At 42.7% G+C, this 27,254-nt stretch overlaps 2 protein-coding genes across 3 annotated transcripts in view; one reads left to right on the top strand and one right to left on the bottom strand.

Moving 5' to 3' along the window:
* The window catches only part of LOC310907637 (ectonucleotide pyrophosphatase/phosphodiesterase family member 1-like), a gene marked incomplete at its 5' end in the record, with an annotated part of 520,596 nt that overhangs the window by 399,734 nt on the left and 93,608 nt on the right, over positions 1 to 27,254 (top strand). The window lies entirely within an intron of this gene.
* On the bottom strand, positions 895 to 26,198 carry LOC310907410 (uncharacterized protein). Its single transcript, XM_083857628.1, has 15 exons — positions 25,274 to 26,198; positions 23,308 to 23,549; positions 23,073 to 23,203; positions 21,143 to 21,335; positions 19,429 to 19,717; positions 17,923 to 18,296; positions 15,558 to 15,728; positions 15,076 to 15,194; positions 6,765 to 6,996; positions 6,531 to 6,661; positions 5,295 to 5,487; positions 4,380 to 4,671; positions 3,117 to 3,490; positions 2,797 to 2,967; positions 895 to 1,449 (listed from the first exon to the last, which is right to left on the bottom strand). The coding sequence occupies exons 2-15, from the start codon at positions 23,518 to 23,520 to the stop codon at positions 1,330 to 1,332; spliced, it is 3,003 nt and encodes a 1,000-aa protein (XP_083713754.1). The 5' UTR covers positions 23,521 to 23,549; positions 25,274 to 26,198; the 3' UTR covers positions 895 to 1,329.

Genomic DNA, 27,254 nt, shown 5'->3' with positions numbered 1-27,254 from the left:
AGCAAGCAATGTGTGACAGATTTTTGTGTTTGGTTGTGAGATACTGAACAAGCAATCTACAGGCAACTTAGAATCCTTGTCTGTTTTGAGTAACTGCTCCCTAGTGGTAGAGTTCCCCCACTGAGTGCAAGCTCAGCTGTTTTATTTCTGGGATGAACAAACTCCCAGAAAGAGCCCCTAAAGTTGCATGTTGAGAAGCTGCAGCACAGGGAAAAACAGCAATCATGTGATTTCAACAACTTCTGGATAACATACATAGGTGAGTGTGGGGTGGGAAGTCACAGAGTGTTTCTTACATGCCATATTTAGCAGAGCTCAGTGCAGGCTGTAAGAATGGCAGTAGATGCAAAATGCTATGCGATTAGTGTGGAGGCGGAGACCACTCCAAGGCATATTTGGTGCAAACAAAGCTCATTTGCTCCAATAACATGATAGACAGAAATGAGGCCTAGGGTTGCCAACTTTGATATATCATTGCTAGAAATCCAAAATAAGGTTAATTTCTCACACTATGAGGTGAAATGTGTTTCGGGTGCTAAAAGATTGCCTATTTTATATGACTTAAGAGTTCTGAAGAAAATATCCATATACCCAGGACAAAGTGTTGGAGTAGTGTGTTGATTTGATAAGTTGGAGGTGACGTGCACTGGACCCAAGATCCATCTGCCACAGACAAAGAGGTGCAAGACCAGAGGGACTGCAGAACTGGATGTGCTTTATGACCTTAGCCAGATCCAGCACCTGGGTGGGTTGTGGAGGAACACTTTCTCTCTCTAAGATTGCACATAAGATAATATCAAATCTGGTTTTCTCTTTATTGTACAGTACCTTGGTCAGGATGGGGCCAAGGCTCATTGAGTGTTAAGTAGGTCCTGTTAATTGGGCTGTAAGGCTGAAAAATTCAGAAACTTAATGATTATACAGTCTGAAAAACTGGAAGGGCAAAAGGGACAGAAAGGCTTTCTTGACGACAAATTATTCTCCAATAAAATGACAAACCACATTTCATAGATTTTGCTATCAGTAGCCTTCTTTCCACTGTAATCCTAGCAATCCATATGATATCTTGGGGAAAACAAAATTTCTGATTAAGAGGTTCATGTGACAGATCATGCATACTAAGAAATAATTGCACTGGCTCAAGCACAGTTAAAAAGGCATGCACAACAGAGTGAACACATCACTTTCTCCCAAATAACCCCAACTGCCACAGCTGCTGAGCAGAAATGTAATATTGCAGAAAAAGGCATCATGCAGGGTAACTGCTATGGCTCAGGAGGAAATTCCCCTCACACTCTGGTGATCTAAAGTATCTCCTAAGGAGATACTTTACAGGGAAATTCGCAGAGGATGTGGCTGGTCCTTCTCATAAAGCCTTCCAAAAAGTGTTGCTGTTATGAGCGGTTTCGATGTGCCATTCTTGCTTTTCAAACGCCCGTCATGTAGCACCTGGTGGAAGAGAGAAAGAATGGCACTAATAGTCAACTAACAGAGTAGCAAAATTGCATAGTACAGAAAGAATAGACCTTAGATGCTGAATATTTTGATGCAGTGACTGATTTTAAAAACAGTCATGATAGTGCAAGAAAACAGAATTCTCTCTGGCTCTGCCATTGTCTCCCCATTATAGCCTTCCCACATTTCCTTGGACCCAGAAGTCCTTAAACCTTCCTCCATCTTTGGAAAAAAAGATCATTTTCTCCACCTCATAAGAAGATGTGAGTGAGAATAACTAATTTTTTAGGTTGTCTTTAGTTACTCATATAAGGCAACAAAGGTTATATACACATCTAGGAATTATTTGAAACATTTTTTGATTTGTAGACCACAAAACAACTTTCAGGTGGACATAGAGAATTTCAAGCTACTGGCCATATGTAGCTTTTCTTAGTTAATTTTTGCATATCAATTTGAAATCACAGTTCACCAACTGTGAACACTTGTAATAATTTTTTTTTGCCTGATAAATGGTAAGCATGTATTTGTTAAGAAAATGCAACTTATTGTTTTAAAATTAGACTGCGATCACATTTTTAGCATAGCAATAAATTCTTTGATGTGCATATTTTTACGGAAGTCTCATTCAAAAACAAGTATGAAGGGTGAATAAAGCTTTTCAATTTCCTACTTTGTAAAAAAAACCACACTTGTTTCCCCTAAAATTTTTCAGGTCTTTCTCACTGTCTTCATTGTCTCTTGTAAGCTGTTAAATACTTCTTCCAAATCAATTAGGATTTTATCTAGCCTATTGCATAAAACTAATCCAAGTTTTATTAATAAAACCATCTTTTAGCAAAAATAAAATATGAATCTCCAAATAAAGCAAAACAAAAAAAACAAAACCAAAACAAAACAAACCCTACAAAACCCTCAAAAATCACTTTTAACATTCTTAACTGCATAGAATCTCTGCTCTTACACATAATATTACTAAGCAATTTTTCTTGTTTGGACAATTTCTCAGAGTATTTTATTTATTTTTCTCCTAAAATGCCCATCATGAGAAAACTGTAGAAAATAGCTCCTTGAAAGCTATGGTTTATTTATTTGCAACCTGAAGTGGGAAGGAAGATTTGCTAAAGAAAGCACTGACGAGATTTTCAGCTCCAGGACTGGTATGTTCTCATCAGTAAGGATTGGTTCAATCCAGCTGTTTAAATCTGTCCCCATAGTCTGCAGAACCAAAGGAAGCAGTTCTCAGATGGAATTTTGCTGCTGGATCAGTTTTCAGCGCTACAGAGTGAAAACTTTACGAAGTTTTTTATAAAACAAACAGCTCCAAGGGTGTCCCATTACCTCAAACTCCCCGGGGGCCAGCTGCACTCCGCTGTACAACACTTCGGGGAAGACGTAACTGGTGCCAAACGTGCCACTGAGGGAGAACATCTCAAACTTGGTCTGAGCTGTCTCCACAGGCTGCCCACATGTGCTCAGGTTTGTGCTGGGGCACTTGAGCAGAGTGCAGACCTGTGGGGAGGAGAAAGGCAAAACACCACTAAGCTTTCAGCAGCCACGAGCTGGACTTGATAGCAAGAAAAGTTCCCAGAATGCAGGAAGGGACAAATGTTTTTAGGTGGTTGGCATGCAGCCACGCTTGCCTCTAAAAATGCAGTTACCTGCCAGTGGTATTTTATGACAGAACCGTGAAGCCCATCAAATGCACCCAGGACATAAACTTCATCTTTACTCTTATTTGACATCTGGTAGACCAGATGACAGCAAAGGTCTCCTTGGCAAACAGTGTGATTTCCATCCTTGTGCCTGAGTTCACTGAAAGTGAATATATCCCTCCGGACAGCTCCCGAGAAAGTGTCGTTTTCTCCAGGAAATTCCTTGATGCTTGTGGCATACAAACTCCAGTTGATGGCAAGAGGGTAGGTGGGGGAAAGACGAGGGTGTGCACTCAACTCTGCTAGCAGGAGACGTCCCTCCTCGGTGGCACTGTCGTAGTGGTAGGTGGCAGGTCCTTCCGGTGTGAACAGCCCGCTGCCTGCCGAAGACACCACCAGCCCTCTGTCAGCCAGCACCACACAGCATGGCTTGGCAGGGACACCAATCATCCCCCACACCACACTGGAACTGTTTCTTGGTGATACTCTTTTCATTCAGTATGTTACTGAGAGTTTCAGAATAATTTTAAAGCATAGAACAGCTAAAATACCCATCCTGCTGTTAAAACTTAGGTTCATTTAAAAATGGATCATTGCTCTCAAAGTGGCATATTTGACAAAGGAGGCAGTCATGGGGGTAGTTAAGTTCCACTGAAGGAAACACAAGGCTGTGGCCTAAACTCAGCTCGGTCTATTTAGTGAAGGCAAAAATGTTCCTTTGTAGTTTTCACTTTGCTTCAAGGGAGAGTAACAGACGCAGGTATGGCTTTTTCATAATTAAGAGGTTAAAAAAAAGGCAGTAAATATATATTCAAGGCAAAGCAAGACATAATATTTCTAAGTCTTCAGCAGCCACAAAAAAAAAAAGAAAATGTTTTATTCAGTATACAAGAAGAATCCTCCTTTTGGTTTTACACTACTAGGTTCTGATTAAAACACTTTTTTCTCCATTTAACTGTTGATTGAATTTTAAACAGAAAATGCTGCCTCTAGATGAGAGACTGAAAATTTAAGTGAAACTTTGTGCTATTTTTGAAATAAAATTTCATTTTTAAGTTATCAAAACTTAACGTCATGCACTTTTTATTTTTACCTTTTTCAGAATATTCAACATTTTCTTACCTGAAGTTGTTTGTTACATTGAGCACCAAATCATAAAGACCTTTAGTCCAACTAAAACACTCTTTTTCAGAGACTTCACTAGGTCTAAAACATTTCTGCCTGCTTATAAATCTGGAAACAATTTCCCTGCTCCTGAATGCAACTCACCTGTCATTGCTTTGTTGGTGTTGTGAGTATTTGCTGAAAGTAAATTGACACGCATGCCCATAGCCCAGGCAGAGTGAAACTCAATTGCAGTAAGAAAGGGCAGGACATTCATCCAAGCTGTTGGGAAGAGCACAGTGTCCACCTGCATCTTGTTCACCAGGACCACGGCAGGCTCATAGAAAAGGATGTCAAAGCAAGTGAAAATGCCAAATTTCCCAAAAGGAGTCTCAAAGGTGACAACTTCTGGCTCTTTTGGATAATTAAACTGAGTTTCACCTCTGAACAGATTGTACTGCAGGTGAAGAACACATAGGCATATTAGAAACTGAAAATAAGGCAAAATTATGAATAGCTTTTGCATCTGAGATAGGCTTTAATGCAAAACTGGGAGTTGAGGTACCTGAGCTGGCTGGCACAGCTGGTTTTTATCTATCCAGCTGACCCTCACCCCCCAAAATGGAGTGGCTGTGCCCCATCTACCTCCTGAAAGCAATGCTCATCCAGTATTAGCTGCTAAATTCCAAGATCAAGGGCCAAGATGTCCTCTGCAAAAGCACATCTAAGTTGGCTATGAATGTATCAATGAAAAGTTAATGTTCACTGAGTATGGAAAATTTTGTCACTGCTTCTTTAACATTTACTCTCATAAATGCAGCCCTCAAGTGTTTTGCAGCTGGCATGCACAGCTGCAGTGTTCCTGGAAATAATTTGCCTGACTGGTCAAGCAACTGCTTGGTTTTACTTCTGGCCCTAAGATCATCAAATCATCCTGGATTGGTTGATTACTTGGTTGGTTGATTGATGATTACTTTATAATAATGTAAAATTATTGTATAAACCATCTGAAATTGGTGCGAGAGAGCTGAATAATTTATTGATAATAAATTAGAGGTTGATGCTGAAGCACCTCCTTACCTTGTGGTAACGAGCCACCAGTTTCCCCTGTGTGTCATAGACAACATCTGTATTGTACTGGTAGCGACCGTCCCCAGGGCAATTGGGATCACTGGAGTCACACGGCTTCTTGTCCCCAATATTTGCAACCACATAGATGGAGTTATTTCTGGCCATGCAGCTGAGTCGTTCCTGCACTGGGGTTGGACCAAATCTAATGTATTTTTAGTGAAAGAAAGAAAGAATCTTTTAGAAGTTTAAGTGCCCATGTAGAAGAAATGCATTCAGAATTACTCCATTAACTGCACATCCCCAGATGCTGAAAAGTAATAGATCAAAATGTAGTTTCTGTTCATTTTCTTCCCTGTTCATAGCATCATTTTAAATTGCCAGCCTCTTTTATCTTTAAAAAATGGTCTCCCAGTGTTCTTCTTTCCTGTACCCTTTACAATGTTATTTTCTGTGTGTATAGAATTTCCAGCTAACATGAATACAAAGATGTGGAGAGCTTCATAAAGCAAAGACAAGAATAAATCAGTACAGAGACATAAATCTTAAATAACTTAAAACCAAATTACCAAGCAGCTGCAAGTGGTGATTCAGAAGACAATTCTAACCTTTTTTAAGAATTGTTGCCTGTAAGCCTGTAGTAAAAAGTGGGCACAGCATTTAGAGAGCTGAGGACTTATGAAATCTAGCTTTACAAGGACTCAGAATGGAACATAAAAGCTTAGCTTAGACATGAACTTGGTCTTTTTGGTGTCCCCAGCTGATACACATTGGGACCACTTCTGTGTGTAACACAGCAGACTGTGCTAGTGGCTGGATTTCAAAAAGATATTTCTTTCAGACCAAAGTTCTTATTTTGTACATTTTGGTTTAGAAATCATTCAGCCACCTGAATTAAGGACTGAATCAGCTTCTCTGACCTATGCATCTAACATGATAATACCTTAGCTTCTACTTACAGAAGATTTTCACAAGTGATCTGAATGGATAAAGTTGTGCATGCTTTTAAAATATTTTTTTTGCCTAAAGCGTCCTCATTTTTGTCCTTTTACAAGTAAAGTTGTCTCAATGCTCTTTACCTGACATATTCCCATTGCCATCTCTTTTTGATGCATCTCATCTCTACAGTACTTGTGATTTTTTATAGATTAAATTGAAAGCAGAAGTTCTTAGTCATTTAGTGTAAGCTGCGCAAGACTCCATGAGATAATAGGTTGAAATCAACTAAATCACTGCAGAAGGAATCACCTTGAGGGGTCAGTGCAGGGAATCCAATTCACCACCGGATCAGGGATATCCTCCAGGTAGGGGTAGATGGCTTCTCTGGTGAATCGCCAGCCATAGATGCCGTCTTCAGGGGTCACAATGATGTGGGCACCCTGTCACAACAGGCTCCGTTTAAAGGTCACCACCAACAGACAGCCAGGAGGGTCAGCAGGAGCAGAAAACACGGATGGACAACCCTCACGGTAACCCTCGTACCTGCTGGGCAGCTTCCTTGATGGCCCCTTCCAAGACATCCATGTTTTTGTTCATCAGGGCCAAGGCCTCGCTGGGAGAAACGGGCTCATCTGTGGGATGTGGCAGGATGACGGCGTGCTCGTAGACGGCTGCCATGAAGGTGTCGGAGGCAAAGGCCTGAAGGGCTGTGAGTGCAAACACCACAGCGGGCAGGAGAGCCTGGGAGGGGAGCATGGCTGCAACCTCCCAGATCCTGGATCAGCATGGGGAATATAAACCAGAGGGAAAGGGGAGGAGTAAAGACTATTAAATTTACTTTGGAAGTAATCTTCCATTGAGTAATCTGAGAAGGTACAGTATATTTCTGCCAAAAAGTCAAGGAAGCTTTTCTAGGAATTTGATCTTGTTTACAATATGACATTTTTTAAATAAAAGTAGAACAAAAGGCTAAGAGAGCTTGTCATAAGCCAATTTAATCTACAAGTGGTCCACTAAAAGGAGCACATGCATCTTTCATTTGCACATCCCTCTCCAGGCTTTTAAACCCATCTCGGGGAAAGCCCAGGCTCCCCTGGCTAGGATATACTACTCCATGTCACCTTACTGCACATAGCTGCAGTGAAAACTTCAGCCAGTGCTGGAGGCAGACCACCTGTGTGGGGTATAGCCCCTATGCTTCAGAGTGCAGAAAATTCAGTGATGTTTATGAGACATGTGGTCCCACCATACCTCCTGCTTAGTTCAAGTGGGTGTCTTGAGAGTGTCCTCCCCACTGGGCTCACACTGCAATATAAATTATCCGTTGAATTGTGCTGACCTCTGTGCCTAGAGCTAACAGACATGTTTGCTTTGTGAGAAAGAATTCAACAACACAATTTTTTTTACAATGGTCCTTTCAAAAGGAAGTTTTTGTACAATAGGCAACTTGAAATTGCTTGTGGAAAACAGCAGGCTTTTCCCATGGAAAGAAATTTTTAGCATAGTATTTTGTAAATAGAATATTATTGCTATAGTTTCAAATGATCCCTAGAAAAAACCTTAGTTAGGACCTGTGGTATACCAGTGAGGATAAAGGAACATAACCCGACTTGTCATTTATCACTTACCAAGAAATCAAAAAAAACTTTCTTTCTCCTTTGAAATCTTCCTCTTTGCTACGTAGTGTCACCCAAAAGAACGATTGCTCTCCATCAGCACCAAGGCCTCCTCAGGAGAAACCCAGACTTTATCAAGTCTATGATTCTAAAATGATATTTTGCTCACAGATGGCTGTAACATCTGTGTTCAGTGGACCGGCCTCCAGAGCAGACAGCAACAAAAGCACAGCAGAGGCACAAGTTTTACGAAGTCCCATGTCTGGAGCCTGGAAGCCACTCAAGAGGAGGCCGCAGAGTGGAAGAGGAAGTCTTGCACAAACCCTGGAAATTCCCAGGGTGGCTAAAAGCTGACACCCATGTAATCACCCTGTCTGGAAAGACTCAGTATCAAAGGCAAGAGACCTGCCAGCATTGAGCAACTCTGCCTCATAGCAACAGCAAGGAATTCACTGAGAAGTCACTATTATGCTGCAGCTGAAGAAACGTTACTTAACCAGATATACAAAAAAATCAGGCATAATATTGCTTAGTAACACAGTTCAAGGCAAGCCTGGGTCCCAGAAGGAAAACAACTTTGGAAAATCCCAGAAGAGACCAGCATTGGCACATTCTTGCCCAAACTCAAGGGTGTGAGGTGCAGGCATGGTTAGGGAAGGCAGGGGGCCAGGCTCCAGCATGGGTAATACCTCTGACACCCCAGCTCAGCACAGCACTGCTCGGAGTTGCAGGGACTTTGGGGACAGCTGCATATCCTGAGGGGACCTGCTGGCAGGCTGCTTGTCTGAGCAAAACCATCAGCACACCCACAACTCAATAACCAAGCTTCAAAGATCTCTCTTCCCCAAAGGTCTCTGTAGAGACACTTGTGAATAGGAGACACAGTTTCTAGATTTTGCCTACTGAAATGTGCTTTCTTACATCCATAGATCACTCCAGCAGAAATCTTGAAGTTAAAGCTACATGTGCACAAAAATCACTTGTATCTGGCACCCAAATTTCTTACCTTCTCTAGTTCTGACTCAGCAGTCAGGTAACAAAAGGGTTTTATTCTGCACTGCCCTCGAAGAAGTGTTTATTGTTATGAGTGGTTACACACAGCCTTGTCTTTATACAGAGTGAGTTGGTATGTGGGTAGTGGGTGGACTTGCATGGGATTACTTTCTGTATGCTTGACTCACTTACCCCAACAACACATTGCACAAGGATAAGTGTTAGGCAACGTCTGTGGCAAAAAGAATTCAGTGTTATTATGGCTTCTTACAGTCTTCTGTAGGAAAATACTCAACATACAAATACAACCTTAACCAAACCGCAATGACCTTGAACCAAATCATGGATTCAAGATACTCACCGCACTCAAGGCTGGGATCCTATGCTACCTGCGCACACATTCCATTATCCAGACGACTGGCATCAGTGGTGAACAAACCTGAAGAAGCCACCACTCAGCTTTGAGATTGGCCACACACTCTTGCTGAACCCATTCTTCAAGATGAGACTTCCTTATGTGCCATAACTTCCCTTAAATCCAGATCCTTTCCCTGGGAGAGAGTTGTGGTATCACCCACCAGGTTCCCTGGGGACAAGTACAGTTTCTGCACTGATAGTAGCCATGGGAAGAGGACCACACTGGATAATCCCTTGCTGGACTGAGATCAGTCTGTGGTCATGCAGTAACTGACTCAAAACAGTGAACAACACAGTGTGGCTTTAGCAGCAATAATGTTGTGCTTTCATGAGTCAGAGCACATTGTCTGGGCTTTTGATAAACATGTCATTATGTGAGACATGTCACGGTTATGTCACATGTAAGCATCTATTTACATTTGGAAGTAAAAAAGATCATATGGCACATAGCAATGGTAATCAGTGCTGGAGTTTGGAGGGTATTCGCACTCCAGTGTCTCACCAGCTCCAGAACAGAAGTGCATGGGATCGAGGACCTTGAGAACCTCATGGTAAAAATCTCTGATGAGTAAAAAAATGGCTAGATGACACTAAGTTAAGTGGAAGTGTTGAACTGTGTGAGGGTAGGAAGGGCCTACAGAGACACGTGGACAGACTCAACTAATAGACTAAGGACAATTTCAGGAGGTTCGAGAAGGTGAGGTGTCAGGTCCTGCACTTGGATCACGACAACCCCAGGCAGTGCTACAGGCTGGGGGAGGAGTGGCTCGAGAGCTGCTTAGCAGAAATGGCCTTGGAAATACTGGTTGACAGCTGGCTCAGTGTGCCCAGGTGGCCAAGAAGGTCAATGGCATCCATCAAGAACACTCTATCAAGAACAGTGTGGCCAACAGGACTAGGGAAGTGATCATCCACTGTACTCAGCACTGGTGAGGCTGCACCTTGAGTGCTGTGTTTCGTTCTGGAACTTTTATTTTAAGGGCCTTGAAGTGCTGGAGCCTGTCCAGAGAAGGGCAACATGGCCCCTGAAAGGTCAAGAAAACATGTATTATGAGGAACAACAGCTGAGGGAGCAAGATTTGTTTAGTCTGGAGAAGAGGAAGCTCACTGGAGACATCATCACTCTCTACAACTCCCTGAAAGGAGTTTACAGTGAGACAAACTAAGTCCAGTCTTACAGTGAGTAACTTACACTGCTGCACCTGCAGTGAGAGGACTAGAGGTAATGGCCTTAAACTGGGACAGAGGAGATTCAGATTAGATATTAGAAAAAAAAAAATTTCACTGTTCAGATAGTCAGGCATTGGAATAGGTTGTGCAGGGAAGTGGTGGAGCCCCAGAGATGTTTAAGAAGGGTCTGGATCTGGCACTGTGTGATAGTTTAGTGGTTTAGGGGTTACAGTGGCAGTGCCAAGTTTACAGCTGGACTGGATAATCGCAAAGCTCTCTTCCAACCCTGAAGATTCTGTGACTCTATGGTGAGACCAGGAATGGTAGCAGTGTGGGGAAAAGGAAGGAGAAATTACACAAACAGAGGTCTCTGAGCACTCTTAAGGACACAGCCACGGAACATGCACATCTTTAAATACACTGATGTGCTGAAAAAAGTTCACTAAGGTCCAGCAGCATCAACAAAACACAGGTTACTGGGGAAAAGAGAAGGCAGAAATGTGAACAGTGCCATCTCACCAGGAATAGCTGGTCTGACATAGAATTCCAAATCCCCAAATTCCTACAGCAAATTCATCTGCAGGGCAGCATCACCCAGCACTAGCAAGAAGGAGCAAAGGGCAAGGCTTATTTCACAAACACTGGTGTTACATGACTAGAAAGAAACAGAAAAGATGGAACAGAGGAGCTGCTATGACCTGCTACAGGTCACTCAGTGACTTTTTTAGTGCTTGCAGTAAAAATTCCATCACTGAGTAGCATCCAGTGCAGTCAGGAGGTGTCATTAAGCTGTTTATCAGAACTAGCAAGCAGAATATTTTGAAGTTTCAATTCCAAGTTTTGTTTCAACAGAGGTTTCATATGAATAATGATTCAAATCATGTTCTAACCAAAAAGTGGTGGCATGTTTTGTTTCAGGCTTTTGACTGGAGTCCTCGTTCAGCTTCTATGATGCACTTTGTTGCCATTTTCTACATGATAGGCACCAATGGCATAAAGGATATAAAACCAAAACAACACAAACAGGGGGGGAAAGGGTCTAATTGTGGTAAAAGAGCAGACTGGCATAGGTTAATACAACCCATATGCCAGAGACAAAGAAATATTGAGCATGTGTATAGAGCTACCACAAATCACATCTTTCACTGCTTTATTTACTGGTCCCATAATAATCTGCAATGAAAAAACATCCAATGCTGTTTTAATAAGAGTGTATACTCTGGGTTACAATTCAGGTTTTCTGAGGATTAGAAAAATAAAAATCCAGCAAACAGAGAAAAACTACTGCTGTTTTTGAACTAATAAAATATGAGCAATCTTATGACATAGATTCTTCTCAATAAATGGCAGTACTAAGATAATATTGCTGCATGATTACTAAACCAAACACATTGATGAGTTTTGTAACTTGAAATGAGAAACATAATTGGGATTGTTGTTGTAGATGATGCTGTATCTCATCTGGACATAAGAATTAAAGTGTAGAGCTTCAGTTATAGAAATATCATGGGAGAGGCACGTGTGGGTCTTGTTTCAGATGATCCCTTTCATACCACCATCCAAAAAGCACCACAGTAATGACTGGTTTCGTTGTTTTTTTCTTATTTATCAAGCATCCATCATTCAGGACCTGACTGAAAAACATGAAACAAGTAGTTTAATAGAGGAGTACCCTTATGAACACACTAAGAGCTCATAAAAATGTGACAAAGCAGGAAGAAGGTACATCAGACCATATCTCTCACTAAAACTAGTCATTTCATTAAAATTTATTTAATAGATCTGATTAATCACTATGAGCAGGTTCACTTTGGATGCTTTGAGAGAGTTTATTCAATTGCTATGCTGCAGAGGATCTAGAAGGAAACAGCCCCAGGGTGACTGAAAAACTTCTTTATTCTAGTATCTTCATATTCCTCAATCCCTGTGCTATGTGTCAGTATGTGTAGCTTGCTTCTCAGTTTCTTTAGATCAAAGAAATTGCAAGAGCATCTCACTGTACATACATGTCATGCACCCAACATGCCAGCAACAGAACTGGATCTTCAGTTTATCCCACTGTCTCTCCCAGTCACTCCTGTTTTGCTGGCCATTACTTTCCAACAGCCTTCCACCACAAAATAGGAATCAGAACAGAATGTGTCCTCTGAAATGAGGCATGTAAGTACCTCATTGCCTGGCTCTTGCTAGCCTGAAGCAAAAGAGCAGTCTATTTCACCAGGTGCAGTAGCATGCCTCCTCCTCTGCACACCTTTCTGTCCCCAGGAAACTGCAAACTGCTGTGTATTGAGAGGCCTTCACTTTTCATCTTCAACTCATTTCAAATCTATGTGTTGCTATGATATTTTCCATTTTTTGACTTTCTAGTATTTGCAGAGTTCTCATGGGAAGAGTCTAGCTGAGCAGTGGGAAGCAGAACAGGTTGCCTGCTTTCAGCTACAGCAGACTGTCACTGTGCAGCTGGTTCAGAAAAGACAAACCTGTGGATGAATGCAGATACCACAGAGTTCTTTCAGAGAATAGTGCTGACTGAAGGTTTCAATATTTAGGAACTTGGATTTTTATCTGCTGATGTTCATCCCTAAGTACTTCTCTGCACACATTACCACATCCAGCATGTTCATTCCATAGCCTTTTAAATACAAGCCTTTTAAAGGCTGCAGCAGAGATTTCAGTGATGCTTGAACTAATGTAGCTTTGAAGCCTTCCTCCCTCTCTGCCTCGCCTTTTTTGCCAAATGAAATACAGGTTGAGTCACATTAAGCACAATCAGACATCAGTGTGAAGGAGGAAGGAGCAAAGGCTCCCTTGTTTAGCAATAGTGAGGACATCAGTCAGAAAGGTGACTGCCCTGCCTGGGCTGAGCAGAAATATTTACAAGTGCAGTGCGAGGGGAATGCCCTGCACAAGTCCTACAGCAGGGACAAGGTGCAGTGGAGTTTCCCTGTTTGCCTCTGTACCAGCAGGCAGCGCTCCCTATTTCCTGCGGAGCAGGGAGCTCGCCCAGGGGCAAGGAACTGACACCACTTAAACGAACAAATCCACCAAATAAACTGAAGAAAACTGCAGTGGTCCGGGCTGTACATGCCTGTGGACAATGTAAGGGGAAACTTATCTAGAGGTCCGCCTCCTTTCCACACCTCTCTCCTCCCAATCCACTCTTCCCAGTCCCGTAACTCTGCCCGCCCCCATCTCTGCTACTGCCGGACGGTGGGGGCTGCTGGAGACTTACTTTGTGAAGCAGGATGCAATTTGGTGCTAAATCAGCTTAGCCTGGAGGGAGCCTGTCGTCAGACCGTGGTCCGGCTTCTTGTCTTGTGCTTGGCGAGAGCGTGAGGAAGACCAGTGCGCATTCCAAGGGTTAACCCTGCCTGGAGAAGCCGTGTGAGAGGTCACTCCGGCAGCCACGCAATCACTGCCGAGCACTGGGTACATGTGAGCGGGAGTCAGGAAGTCAGAAGGTGCTCACTTCTCGCAATAGCACGCAGTCATCTTACTTATGCTGTAACAGGACACTTTTTCCTGGGACGCAGATGGAAATTTAAAGGTACAGTGCCTTTCCTCCTCCAAAAGTAGAATGTTTCCTGTTACTTCTTCTTATACGAATTGTGGAGGGATTCACTTTGATAGTTCCACAGACTACAATCTCATTTTTAAAACATCCCCGTGTTAAAAAGAACCAATGTATTTTGCCTCCTCTGAGTCTATATGTTTGCAATGGTGCTTGTCAGATTACATGGAAACAACGTTTGTGCTTCAAAACAAGGCTGCAGAACAAACAGAATCAGGCACACACAGGAATCTTAGCTGAGAAACACAAAGTAATCCAGTCCACTCGCCTAAGAAGTACAGACTGCAGAGCCCACATCCACACACGTGTCCCACCTGTTCCAGCTGATCACTGCCCTTACCCAACACCTGCTGGCACAGTCCTGACTCTCCCTCACATTGGTAGGAGCAGCCATTCCATGGGAAGACATACACGCTTCTGAGAAACTGCTTGGTTTGAGCCTTTGTGTTACTAACAGTCATCAACAATTCTGTGCTAGGGAGATTTTCCACATCCTAAAAATATGGCCAGACAGATTAAGGTGGACTCCTCCCCCATGAAGTACCTATCATTGTATGATAACACATTGCAGCGTGCTGAGCTGAATAACTGTTTTATGAATGCATATGGTTTTGAGGCTTGTCTTCTTTTTCAAAGGAAATTAGAATCTTCAATGTTTCTGGTAATCTGTTGTTTACAAAAGTGTTCAGAAATGGGGTGGGGACAGTGTTATTATGGAAAAGGCTGTTAATACTCCACCAAAAATTTCAAAGAATTAAAATCTTTTTTTTTATTGGGGCACGACCCACTGAATCCAACACCATGGAAGTCAGAGCATATATTTTCTATTATTCCCAGTGTTAAGGCCAAGCCTATGCCAACCAACGCAATCATATAAAAACACATACACAATAGCCCAGCAGAATACTGATTTTTGCAGCAAAATCAAGTCAATAAATCAAAGTGAAGTGACTATGCTGTTAGATAAGGCAATTTGAGAAATAGAATGCCATTTTAATTATGAAAATTAGTATTAATTACCATTATTTGTGATTAATTAGTGTTACAGAAACAAGCAGATGAAAGCTTGAAGGGTCTGCAGTGAAATCATGGCGAAGCCCAATCTGTTTGTGGAGGGTCCTTTTCATACCACCTCCCAAAGAGTGTTACAGTCAGAACTGGCTTTGATGTAGTATTCCGATTGATCAGACGTCCATCAGTTAGCACCTGGATATGAAAAAGTAAAAGGAGAATCATCAAAGCAGTACTATTGTATGGCAAACACAAAATACCATATTCAGTAATGCTGATCTAGTTGAGAGAGGTCCAGTCCCAATTGGAGCTAGCAGGAAGTCTGAGAAAAACTACACTTCTGCCTTAAGGGACATCTTGTTCTAGAGGGTTTGGGGCAACATGGCAGAAGAAAATTGGCAAAGTGGACTCATTGTATGAATACAACCAGAAAACCAGGCAGAATTAAAGCTGCCTTGAGCTCAAGGCAGAGGACAGAGGACGCTGGTAACAACTAAGTGCTCTTGTAGTGGCTTTTTGGTCACTGCTGTCTGACAAATCCCAAGGGTGTCCCATTACCTCAAACTCCCCGGGGGCCAGCTGCACCCCGCTGTACAACACTTCTGGGAAGACATAGCTGGTGCCAAACGTGCCACTGAGGGAGAACATCTCAAACTTGGTCTGAGCCGACTCCACGGGCTGCCCACATGTGCTCAGGTTTGTGCTGAGGCACTTGAGCAGAGTGCAGATCTGTGAGGACGAGATAACAATGTATTTAGGAAGACAGTAACACTGGTAGGAAAGCCTTGTGTCATCAAAGCTAATGTGTGTCAGAGCTGGTGAGAGTCACAGGATTTTTTCCTAATCCTTGGGTGACTTTTCAGTTGTAACTTATTTTTTTACCCCTTGATCTGATTGGGAGTATTCCAGACCTGCATTTCCTTAGTCTTATAATTTTATAAATAGACTGTTTCTGACGTAAGTGCAGCCAGAGCATCTTATTTCATCTCTGAAGCCCAATCCTCTCTCTTTCACTAATTCTTTCCATCACCAATTGTCTTATTTGAAGGTTTTCTTCCCACAAGTATTAGTAAGGTGAGTTTGTGAATGGAAATTTTAGGCAAATGACACGAAGTCCTCCACGTAAGTACAGTGCACACGTGCACATCCAGGTCCTCTTAATGTTAATTGTACATGTTGCTACTGGTACTTCATTAGATGGCCTGGTAGTCCATGAGAAGTCTGAATTTGATGCTCCCTGTCCAAATCCTAGTTAATATAGGCCAAGGAGATGAAGTTAGCATCTTCGGTTAGAGTTTTGTGTTAGTAGTTGCAGCACATAGAGGAAAGTAGGAATCACTATGTTGTTTCCTTTTTGTCATGAGAGTTAATTATCCAGTTGATAAATTTTTATGGTCTTCATGAGGAAATATGTAATAGGGCTAGCACTCCGCTGATTCAGGAAGGATTTGAAGGATGTTGTCTGGTTTTGCTGATAGGTGATGGAGTTTTTCTACATGTCTGGTATTGGGGGACAGAAGCATATTTGCAAAAAATCAAAAGTATTATTCATCAGCAAATACGGTTTTGTGTTGAAATGCACGTAAGCAGAGAAATAAGAAATATGTTTTGAGGAAATTTAAAAAAACTGAGGGAAAAAGGAAAAGTAGAAATTCCTGTATTCTCTAGAACTTTCAATACTGGCAGAGACTATCTGGCAACTTCCACAACCACTGAAATAAATTTTACAAGCAAGCTCACCAAGAACTGAATTTATTCAGTCTTGTACTGGAGTCTGTATCAGCTGGTACAAAAAGACCATGCTAACAGACAGAAGTAACTAAAAAAAAGTAAAATCTGCTGGCACAATAACTTAATTATGAAGGAAAAGGATATTTTAAGATATGGCTTTAAGCAAATTCAAGAAGGATGTAACTCACTGTCTTCGCAAATATTTGATATAAAAAGAGGAAGAGAGGATATTTCCACTAAAAGTCATAAGCCATTTAAGTAAGCTTCATTGCAACGATTTGGATAATGACAAAAAAATAACATCTCTGTGACCCTAACTTATCAGAGCATCACATAAAGATATCATAAAGATAGCTATGATCAACTCATTTTTAACAGCAGCTCTTTTATGAAGATACAGTGAGACCACATCTGGAGTACTGTGCCCAGAAAGAAAGAAAAGGAGCTACTAGATAGTGTCTAGCCAAGGCCACAAAGATGATGAGGAGTCTGGAGCATCTCTCTTATGAGGAGACACAGTGGGAGGTGGGCCTGTTAAATCCAGAGAAGACTGAGAGGGGTCTCATCAATACATACAAATATCTCAAAGGTGTGTACCAAGAAGATGGTGCCAGACTCTTTTGAGTGGTGCCCAGCAACAGGATGAGGCACAATGGCCATAAAAACACAAGTTTCACCTCAATTTTCTTATATTTAGCGTGGCAGAGCATCAGAACAGGCTGCCTAGGAAGGTCTTGGATTCTTCCTCTCTAGAGCCACTCAAAACCCACTCAGATGCATTTCTGTGTAATCTGTGCTAGGTGACCTTGCCTTACAGGGAAATTGGACTATGTGATCTTCAGATGTCCTTTGCAACCCTAACTATTCTGTGATTCTGTGATACAGAGGAGATTCAGAACACTTACTGCAGATATTCACAGAAGAGGACCTAAACTTAGCCAATATTGCACACCCCCAAAATTAGTGAGTGCACTCTGGGCATTTAAAAGAGGTTTAGAGACCTCTCTACTGCATTTGTTGGATTTGAAGGCAAACAGGCTTGCTAGTTTTAGCAACTCCTTTCCATTACTAACAAACAGGGCACTAGGACTCCAGCACAGAAGAGAGTCATTGTCTTCTCTTTTTCCACCACAGAGCTGAAGGTTTCTCCCTGTAAATAAGCTTCCTGAAGTAACCCCCTCCAAAGAATTACCTGCAGATAGTACTGTCCTTCAATAACATGAAGGCCATCAAAAGCACCCAGCACATAAACTTCATCATCTCTTTTCTCTGTCATCTTGTATCCCAAGTGACAGCAGAGGTCTTTCTGGCAGACAGTGAGATTCTCCCCAGGCTTAGTGAGTTCCACAAAAGTAAAAGGGTCTCCAAAGATGATTCCTGTGAATTCATGGTCATTCTGTGAAAATTTTTCAACACTCAAAGCATATGAGTTCCAGCTGACAGCAGGCGGGGAGGCAGGAGAAAGACGAGGGTGTGCATCTAGTTCAGCAATGAGAAGGTGACCATCTTCAGTCTTCATGTTGTAGGAGTATGCTCTGGCTCCAGCTGGTGCATAAATGCCACTCCCTGAGGAGAGCACAACAGTCAGTCCAAAAGAATTTTAAAAATTATGTTGACCTTCTAAGTGTCTCTACTGATAGCTTATCCACTATTCTACACAGATTACAGTAATTTTAGTCTCATCAAAGGGGACCATTAGCAATTCAGTACACAGAGCTCATGCTTTGGCAAAGAATAGCATTTATTCCCTTAGATGAGGTCTGCTCAGTGTAGCCAAAGGCAGAGGGTGTTTGGGTTTTTATATTACGTTATGATTACATTTATGGCCTCCTCAGTTCTCTTTTCTTCTGTATGCAATAGAGTTGATAATTCCTTTTTTTCTCAGCTGACTGATGTGAAAGGACCAGCTACTGATTGAGATGATCCAAAACACAACACAGGCCGGTATCACAGCCTGTCCTGGTGAACAGAAGGAGACACCAATTGTTCAGCCCCCTTTACACTGGTTGAGAACTCCTCCCCTCATGTGTGATTCACATCTGACCAGCACCGAGCAACAGAGGAAAATCAAAGGTCTGTCATATCCATCACTGCAGAAGCCCATCAGGCATTTCAAATGAAAAGTCCAAAAACAATACTGTGGTTGCACAGCTCAGTGAAGATACTGGTCTAACTGAAATACACTATTCCATAAGCTGAGCTCTAAAACAATCAATGCTACATTCTAAAACAAAGATGCGGACTTCTTAGCAGTGTTACTACAACAGGCCTGAACATTGTTTTTAATGGTTTTCCATAACATAAAAATAAACCTCTCATTTGGCAGAATAAATGTAGCCGCATATATGGCTTATGAGTATAGTTACAGTTTGACATTCAGTCCTAGAAGTGGAGAGGAAAAGAGCCTTAAAAAGTTCAAAAATTTCTATTCAGGTATAAGGCCAGTAACCTCCTACTTGTTTAGAGCCACTAAAAGAAGAGATAATCCTAAGAAGCTAGGGCAAAGAAAACACTACAAGTTTTGTTGTGTCTTGTATGAAAGCAACAGGAATGGGATCCATCAGCTTTAAAATTTGCTGACTAGAGTCTTCACCTTCCAGATAAATACATTATATTCCTCTGCAAAATCACTTTGTAGAACAGGGAATAAAGAGATTCGTGGTTATAAAAGTTTTTCACAGAGTGAAAATTAAGTTACCTGTCATTTCTATGCTGGTGTTGTGAGTATTGGCAGCTAAGACATTGACACGCATGCCCATAGCCCAGGCAGAGTGAAACTCAATTGCAGTCAGAAAGGGCAGGAGATTCAACCAAGCTGTTGGGAAGAGCACAGTGTCCACCTGCATCTTGTTCACCAGGACCACGGCAGGCTCATAGAAAAGGATGTCGAAGCAAGTGAAAATGCCCAGCTTCCCAAAAGGAGTCTCAAAGGTGACAACTTCTGACTCTTTTGGATAATTAAACTGCCTTTCTGCAAAGAGATTATTCTGCAGGGAGAGGAAAATAGAGAAACCAGTTAGAGGCACTTACTAACCAGATGTCTTGGAGTCATTCCCTAAAGCTGTGCAGAATGACTAGAGAAAATTTTTGACCTGTGTTGAAAGCCCTCACAAGTAGGAAATCAGGTTAAAATTGTATGATCATCATACTCAAAATACGGAACACATATTACATATTGTCCTAGCATCTAACTAGGAAAGCAGCCAGCTGCCTTCAGGTCTGTTGGTGTCATCTACATAAGAATAATCCCTCCACTGCCCCAACCTAGTTTATACTTCTGGCAACTCAAATAGAACCAGAAGAGGAATAGTAATGTAAGAGAAGCATGGGGGGATCTGGTGCCAAGGGACAAAACTGGTGACCTTGATGTGGAGATGCCTTGAAGCACTGGAAGTACAGAGCACCAGCATGAAGCACAAGACAATATTTGGGACACTGCAGAGTAGCAAACAAAGGCTGCGCCAATGGGGGAAAGGCAGATGATCTCAGCCAACAGAAAAAAATTGAATTTTGTGACATTCTCAGCTTTCCAACATTTTCTTTCTTCCTTCACATACCTATTTATTAAGAGTCCTTTATTAATGTCCACGTGATCTGAAAGTAAATATGGACACCAAGCCAGAAAAGAAGTTCAAGTTTACTTAACTAGGAATTCAGCACATGGGCCATGGCAGGCTGGGGGACAGATTTGCATTATCAGTGTTTCACTCACCCAGTTTGCTCACAAATAGATATCTTGGCATTGTCTCTAAACAACCAGATGAAATACTGGGCCCAAAGTGTATTAAATAAACTGACTTGTCTCTACCTGCATTGGCATGATATCTGGCACATGATTCATAAACAGCTTTGATGGAACTTGCAGGCAGGCACATAATACTGAAAGAGGAACTTCCATTGGGTGCAAATGCTTCAATACCTTATCTCTTTTTACACCAATCTTAGGTCCATCATTTTGTCCAAATAATTCTCATTGTGCAAAAACTGTGCCAAAACAGGGTCAGAAAGAAAGTCCTGCCTCTCTGAAATCAGACTGCTCATCTATGATAAAACAGAGATGAACACTGAAATCCTGGAACTTGAAGTGGTAGTCTGGTGAAAAGTTGGCACTGAAAACTGAACCTGCTCAAGCAGCAGAACTTACAGAATTAATGAACTGAGGAAGTCAACCAAAAGCATATGCCACTAAATTGCATCAGAGCAATCATTTTACTTTCCAGCCTGTTTTGAGAAACACAGCAGCAAATGCAAGTTTGGCATCTGTGCTTCACAGTACGAGAGATATTCTTTCAAATTATAAAGAAACGCAACACTCTGCCAGTGGACAATGACTGGCATCTAATTCTCTTCCTAAATTGCGACATTTTGGAAGTAGTGGAAAATTAGTTCCTGTCTCTCCAAGGCCACTTTACCTTGTGGTAACGAGCCACCAGTTTCCCCTGTGTGTCATAGACAACATCTGTATTGTACTGGTAGCGACCGTCCCTGGGGCAATTGGGATCACTGGAGTCACACGGCTTCTTGTCCCCAATATTTGCAACCACATAGATGGAGTTATTTCTGGCCATGCAGCTGAGTCGTTCCTGCACTGGGGCTGGACCAAATCTAATGTATTTTAGGGAAGGAGGAAAAAAAAATTAACAAAACCTGTGCTGTCAGTGGTGTCCATTTCTGGAGTGCTTGAGGTCACACCAGCAGCATCTCCAACCCTGCAGCCATGGCAGGGTAGGCAGATACACAGAGTTGTGCAGCGCTTCCTCAGATTTCTTCCTGCACCTTGGGGTAGGCCCTGGAGGCCTCCCATCAGCCTCTGCAGGGACATGCCTGCCAGTCCCCTTCAGCACCTGGAACATGCTCTGCAGTAAACAGATAATCATCAGCCTGGGAGAGGGCAGGAGAGCAATCTCTGGGTAGAGGAAGACACTAGCTTCATGCCACACAAGCAAATATTTTAGCCTTAGACATACTGGCACCTGAGGACAGCGGCTCTGGGCTCTTAACACACTAAGCAGAGTTGAGCTGTGGGATAGTGCAGATGATATAGTCAAGGCAATTCAGCAACTCATTTCCTCCCACAGATAGGAGCACACAGACCTGTGACCATGGCATGAAGAGCTGTGGGCTGTTAATTTTGAGATATGGCAGGGTGCATGTGCCAGAAACGGGCAGCACCTCTGAAGCACTCATACCAGACCACAAAGAAAGAGAGCAGCCATCCCCCTTTGTAGTGTGGCAATGCCTGTGACTTTGCAAATGCATGTGAGCTATACAAGGAGGACCTCCATGCAAGATACACATAGAGCACCAGGAATAAGGCATGCCAGACACTGATGGCAAGTGTTATATTCCCAAAAGCCGCTAATGAAACCCCTGATTTGGAACGGTGAGGAGGCACTCAGATCAACTCTGCTAAACCTCTGTGATGCACTAGAATAAGGACCTGCTTAGACACACTGCCACCTCATACTCCACCTTCAATGAAAGACTGTACATTTTAGCTACTTGTATCTCAGCAAAAAGTTGCACATCCTGCAACTCTTCTTCCTGTGACTCTTCTTCTTGGAAGCATTGAGTTATTATATCCTCACAAAGCAGGTGCAGAAAGCTGTGGCAAAAAGGGCAGACCATGGCTGTAATTCCACGGCTGAACACTTATTGCCTGCTGTAGGAGTCTAAAGTCCAGTGCTCAGCTATAGCTTAGTTTGTCACTGCTGGAACATGCTGCTTGAAGGACAGATCATGTTCTACAGCACAGTGACTCTAGCAATTCAGACTTTATCGTACCTTAATTGTGGAAAACCAAGATTAAAAGTTCCTGGGTTTTTTATCATTTAGAAGTTTGGACTTTTAACTACTGACCTCATCACCTCTTATTATCTGCTCAGAGACTACTTCTTGGCTGTCCACAAAAATGGTTTGTGTGCTTTGATTTCAACATGTCATTTGTAAAAGACAAATCAAAAAATCAAATAAATACTAGTGTTAATAATTTACAGTCAGTTCTATTCAAAACAGTGTGGAAAATTGAAGGCAGAATGAGAAGCAGGATATTCTGGCATCAAAAAAAGACATTTCCTCAACTTCTAGTAACCCAAATTCCGTATGAGGTTTGAATTCAATTCCTCCTTAAAGTGTCTAATTAAAAAAAAAAAAATCTTAATGTTTCACTTATCAATGAGTCATGGACATGCTATATATTTAACTGTTTATCTACCTTCATATTCAATTTTAATTAAAAGCTACGTCAGAGTAATTAGCAGGTCTTAGTCGTTTAGTGTAAGCTGCGCAAGACTCCATGAGATAATAGGTGGAAATCAACTAAATCACTGCAGAAGGAATCACCTTGAGGGGTCAGTGCAGGGAATCCAGTTCACTACCGGATCAGGGATATCCTCCAGGTAGGGGTAGACGGATTCTCTGGTGAATCGCCAGCCATAGATGCCGTCTTCAGGGGTCACAATGATGTGGGCACCCTGTCAACAACAGGCTCCGTTTAAAGGTCACCACCAAGAGAAAGCCAGGAGGGTCAGCAGGAGCAGAAAACACTGATGGACAACCCTCACGGTACCCCTCGTACCTGCTGGGCAGCTTCCTTGATGGCCCCTTCCAAGACATCCATGTTTTTGTTCATCAGGGCCAAGGCCTCGCTGGGAGAAACGGGCTCATCTGTGGGATGTGGCAGGATGACGGCGTGCTCGTAGACAGCTGCCATGAACGTGTCGGAGGCAAGGGCCTGAAGGGCTGTGAGTGCAAACACCACAGCGGGCAGGAGAGCCTGGGAGGGGAGCATGGCTGCAGCCTCCCAGATCCTAGACAGCTCTGGACAAAAAATGCAAATGAATATGCACAGAAAAGAGAAGGGGCACAAAGTTTATTTTGAAAGAGGGAGGAATGAACTACAGGTCTATTAAAGCATTACCTTGGAACCAAGCGTGAGCTATAAGAAAGTATTCCAGTACACAGTAACGATGTCACAACTGAACAAACCTAAATTCTGGGCAATGCCAAGACTAATGTGATCAGTAAGAGCATAGGTCATTAAAAACATATCTAGAAACAACAGTCCAATTTTTGTTATACTTTTCTCTGTCACTGATTACAGCAAGACTTTTTCTATCTGTGTGGGCTCAGCTCTGACACCCAGGTGGATATTGTCACTCATGGAGCTAGTCTTCTGTGAATTTTGAGTGGCAGAATGCAGGGTGTCTGAAAAACTTCTTTATTCTAGTATCTTCATCTTCCTCAATCCCTGTGCTATGTGTCAATATATGTAGCTTGCTTCTCAGTTTCTTTAGACCAAAGAAATTGCAAGAGCATCTCACTGTACATACATGTCATGCACCCAACATGCCAGCAACAGAACTGGATCTTCAGTTTATCCCACTGTCTCTCCCAGTCACTCCTGTTTTGCTGGCCATTACTTTCCAACAGCCTTCCACCACAAAATAGGAATCAGAACAGAATGTGTCCTCTGAAATGAGGCATGTAAGTACCTCATTGCCTGGCTCTTGCTAGCCTGAAGCAAAAGAGCAGGCTATTTCACCAGGTGCAGTAGCATGCCTGCTCCTCTGCACACCTTTCTGTCCCCAGGAAACTGCTGTGTATTGAGAGGCCTTCACTTTTCATCTTCAACTCATTTCAAATCCATCTGTTGCTATGACAATTTCCATTTTTTGACTGTCTAGTATTTGCAGAATTCTCATGGGAACTGAGCAGTGGGAAGCAGAACAGGTTGCCTGCTTTCAGCTACAGCAGACTGTCACTGTGCAGCTGGTTCAGAAAAGACAAACCTGTGGATGAATGCAGATACCACAGAGTTCTCTCAGAGACCAGTGCTGACTGAGGGTTTCAATATTTAGGAACCTGGATTTTTATCTGCTGATGTTCATCCCTAAGTACTTCTCTGCACACATTACTACATCCAGCATGTTCATTCCATAGCCTTTTAAATACAAGCCTTTTAAAGGCTGCAGCAGAGATTTCAGTGATGCTTGAACTAATGTAGCTTTGAAGCCTTCCTCCCTCTCTGCCTCGCCTTTTTTTGCCAAATGAAATACAGGTTGAGTCACATTAAGCACAATCAGACATCAGTGTGAAGGAGGAAGGAGCAAAGGCTCCCTTGTTTAGCAATAGTGAGGACATCAGCCAGAAAGGTGACTGCCCTGCCAGGGCTGAGCAGAAATATTTACAAGTGCAGTGCGAGGGGAATGCCCTGCACAAGTCCTACAGCAGGGACAAGGTGCAGTGGAGTTCCCCTGTTTGCCTCTGTATCAGCAGGCAGCGCTCCCTATTTCCTGCGGAGCAGGGAGCTCGCCCAGGGGCAAGGAACTGACACCAGTTAAACGAACAAATCCACCAAATAAACTGAAGAAAACTGCAGTGGTCCGGGCTGTAGGTGCCTGTGGACAATGTAAGGGGAAACTTATCTCGAGGTCCGCCTACTTTCCACACCTCTCTCCTCCCAATCCACTCTTCCCAGCCCCGTAACTGCGCCCGCCCCCATCTCTGCTACTGCCTGACGGTGGGGGCCGCTGGGCACTTACTTTGTGAAGCAGGATGCAATTTGGTGCTAAATCAGCTTAGCCTGGAGGGAGCCTGTCGTCAGACCGTGGTCCGGCTTCTTGTCTTGTGCTTGGCGAGAGCGTAAGGAAGACCAGTGCGCATTCCAAGGGTTAACCCTGCCTGGAGAAGCCGTGTGAGAGGTCACTCTGGCAGCCACGCAATCACTGCCGAGCACTGGGTACATGTGAGCGGGAGTCAGGAAGTCAGAAAGTGCTCACTTCTCGCAATAGCACAGAGTCATCTTACTTACGCCATAACAAGACACTTTTTCCTGGGACGCAGATGGAAATTTAAAGGTACAGTGCCTTTCCTCCTCCAAAAGTAGAATGTTTCCCATTACTACTTCTACGAATTGTAGAGGGATTCAGTTTGATAGTTCCACAGACTACAATCTTATTTTTAAAATATCCCCGTGTTAAAAAGAACCAATGTATTTTGCCTCCTCTGAGTCTATATGTTTGCAATGGTGCTTGTCAGATTACATGGAAACAACGTTTGTGCTTCAAAACAAGGCTGCAGAACAAACAGAATCAGGCACACACAGGAATCTTAGCTGAGAAACACAAAGTAATCCAGTCCACTCGCCTAAGAAGTACAGACTGCAGAGCCCACATCCACACACGTGTCCCACCTGTTCCAGCTGATCACTGCCCTTACCCAACACCTGCTGGCACAGTCCTGACTCTCCCTCACACTGGTAGGAGCAGCCATTCCATGGGAAGACATACACGCTCCTGAGAAATTGCTTGGTTTGAGCCTTTGTGTTACTAACAGTGATCAACAATTCTGTGCTAGGGAGATTTTCCACATCCTAAAAATGTGGCCAGACAGATTAAGGTGGACTCCTCCCCCATGAAGTACCTATCATGGTATGATAGCACATTGCAGTGTGCTGAGCTGACCATTGCTGTCTGACAAGTCCCAAGGGTGTCCCATTACCTCAGACTTTTCAGGGGCCAGCTGCACTCCGCTGTACAACACTTCTGGCAAGACATAAGTGGTGCCAAATGTGCCAATGATGGCGAACATTTCAAACTTGGTCTGAGCCATCTCCATGGGCTCCCCACACATGCTCATGTGGGCAGAGTGCAGATCTGTAGGGAGGAGAAAGTCAAAACACCACTAAGCTTTTAGCAACCATGAGACGGATTTGATAGCAAGAAAAGCTGTCATGATGATAAAATGATCCAATACATCTATGCATTTATTTATTACACACTCTGTACAGTTCTCTATATATTTCTACGTATATAGAAATGATTTGTAGCACACTAAAAAAAGCCTAGCAGCAAAATTTTGAAGAAACAATGCACTTACAAGCCAGGTGAAAGAAATGATATATCCATATTCAGTTTCCTTATTTTGTTAGATAAACAGATGGTAGATGATCACATCAGCACAACGGTAGAAACCACTGAGCAGAAAACAGCTCTCTTGTGACAAGAGCATCCCTCTGAAGACAGGAGAAACCTACATTCTTCTGTCCTTTTCGTATACATATACAGAAACCTGCTTGGAATCATAAAATCATTTAGGTTAGAAATGACCTTTAAGATCATCAAGTCAAACCATTACTCACAACTGCTAAACCAACCACTAAACCATGTCCCTAAGCACCACACCTACAGATTCTTTATATACCTTCAGGGATGGTAACTGAACCACTTCCCTGGGCAGCCTCTTCCAATGCTTGACAATCCTTTCAGTGAAGATATTTTTCCTAGTAACCAATCTAAACCTCCTCTGGCACAACCTGAGGCCACTTCCTCATGTTCTGTCACTTGGAGAGGTGATCGACCCCACCTCCACCTTGACACAACCTCCCTTCAGGTAGTTGCAGGGAGCAATAAAGTCCCCCCTCAGCAATAAATCCTGACAAACCTACAACCTGCAAAACCTGAAGAGCAACTTCGAGATGTGTTACAGATGTACAATCAGTACAGAGAAGCATACATACTTATC

This window comes from Zosterops lateralis (assembly GCF_965231275.1).
Source record: "Zosterops lateralis genome assembly, chromosome: 3".
Classification (NCBI taxonomy): domain Eukaryota; kingdom Metazoa; phylum Chordata; class Aves; order Passeriformes; family Zosteropidae; genus Zosterops; species Zosterops lateralis.
The sequence above is the reverse complement of the archived record's forward strand: the minus strand, read 5'-3'. Positions and strand labels throughout refer to the sequence as shown.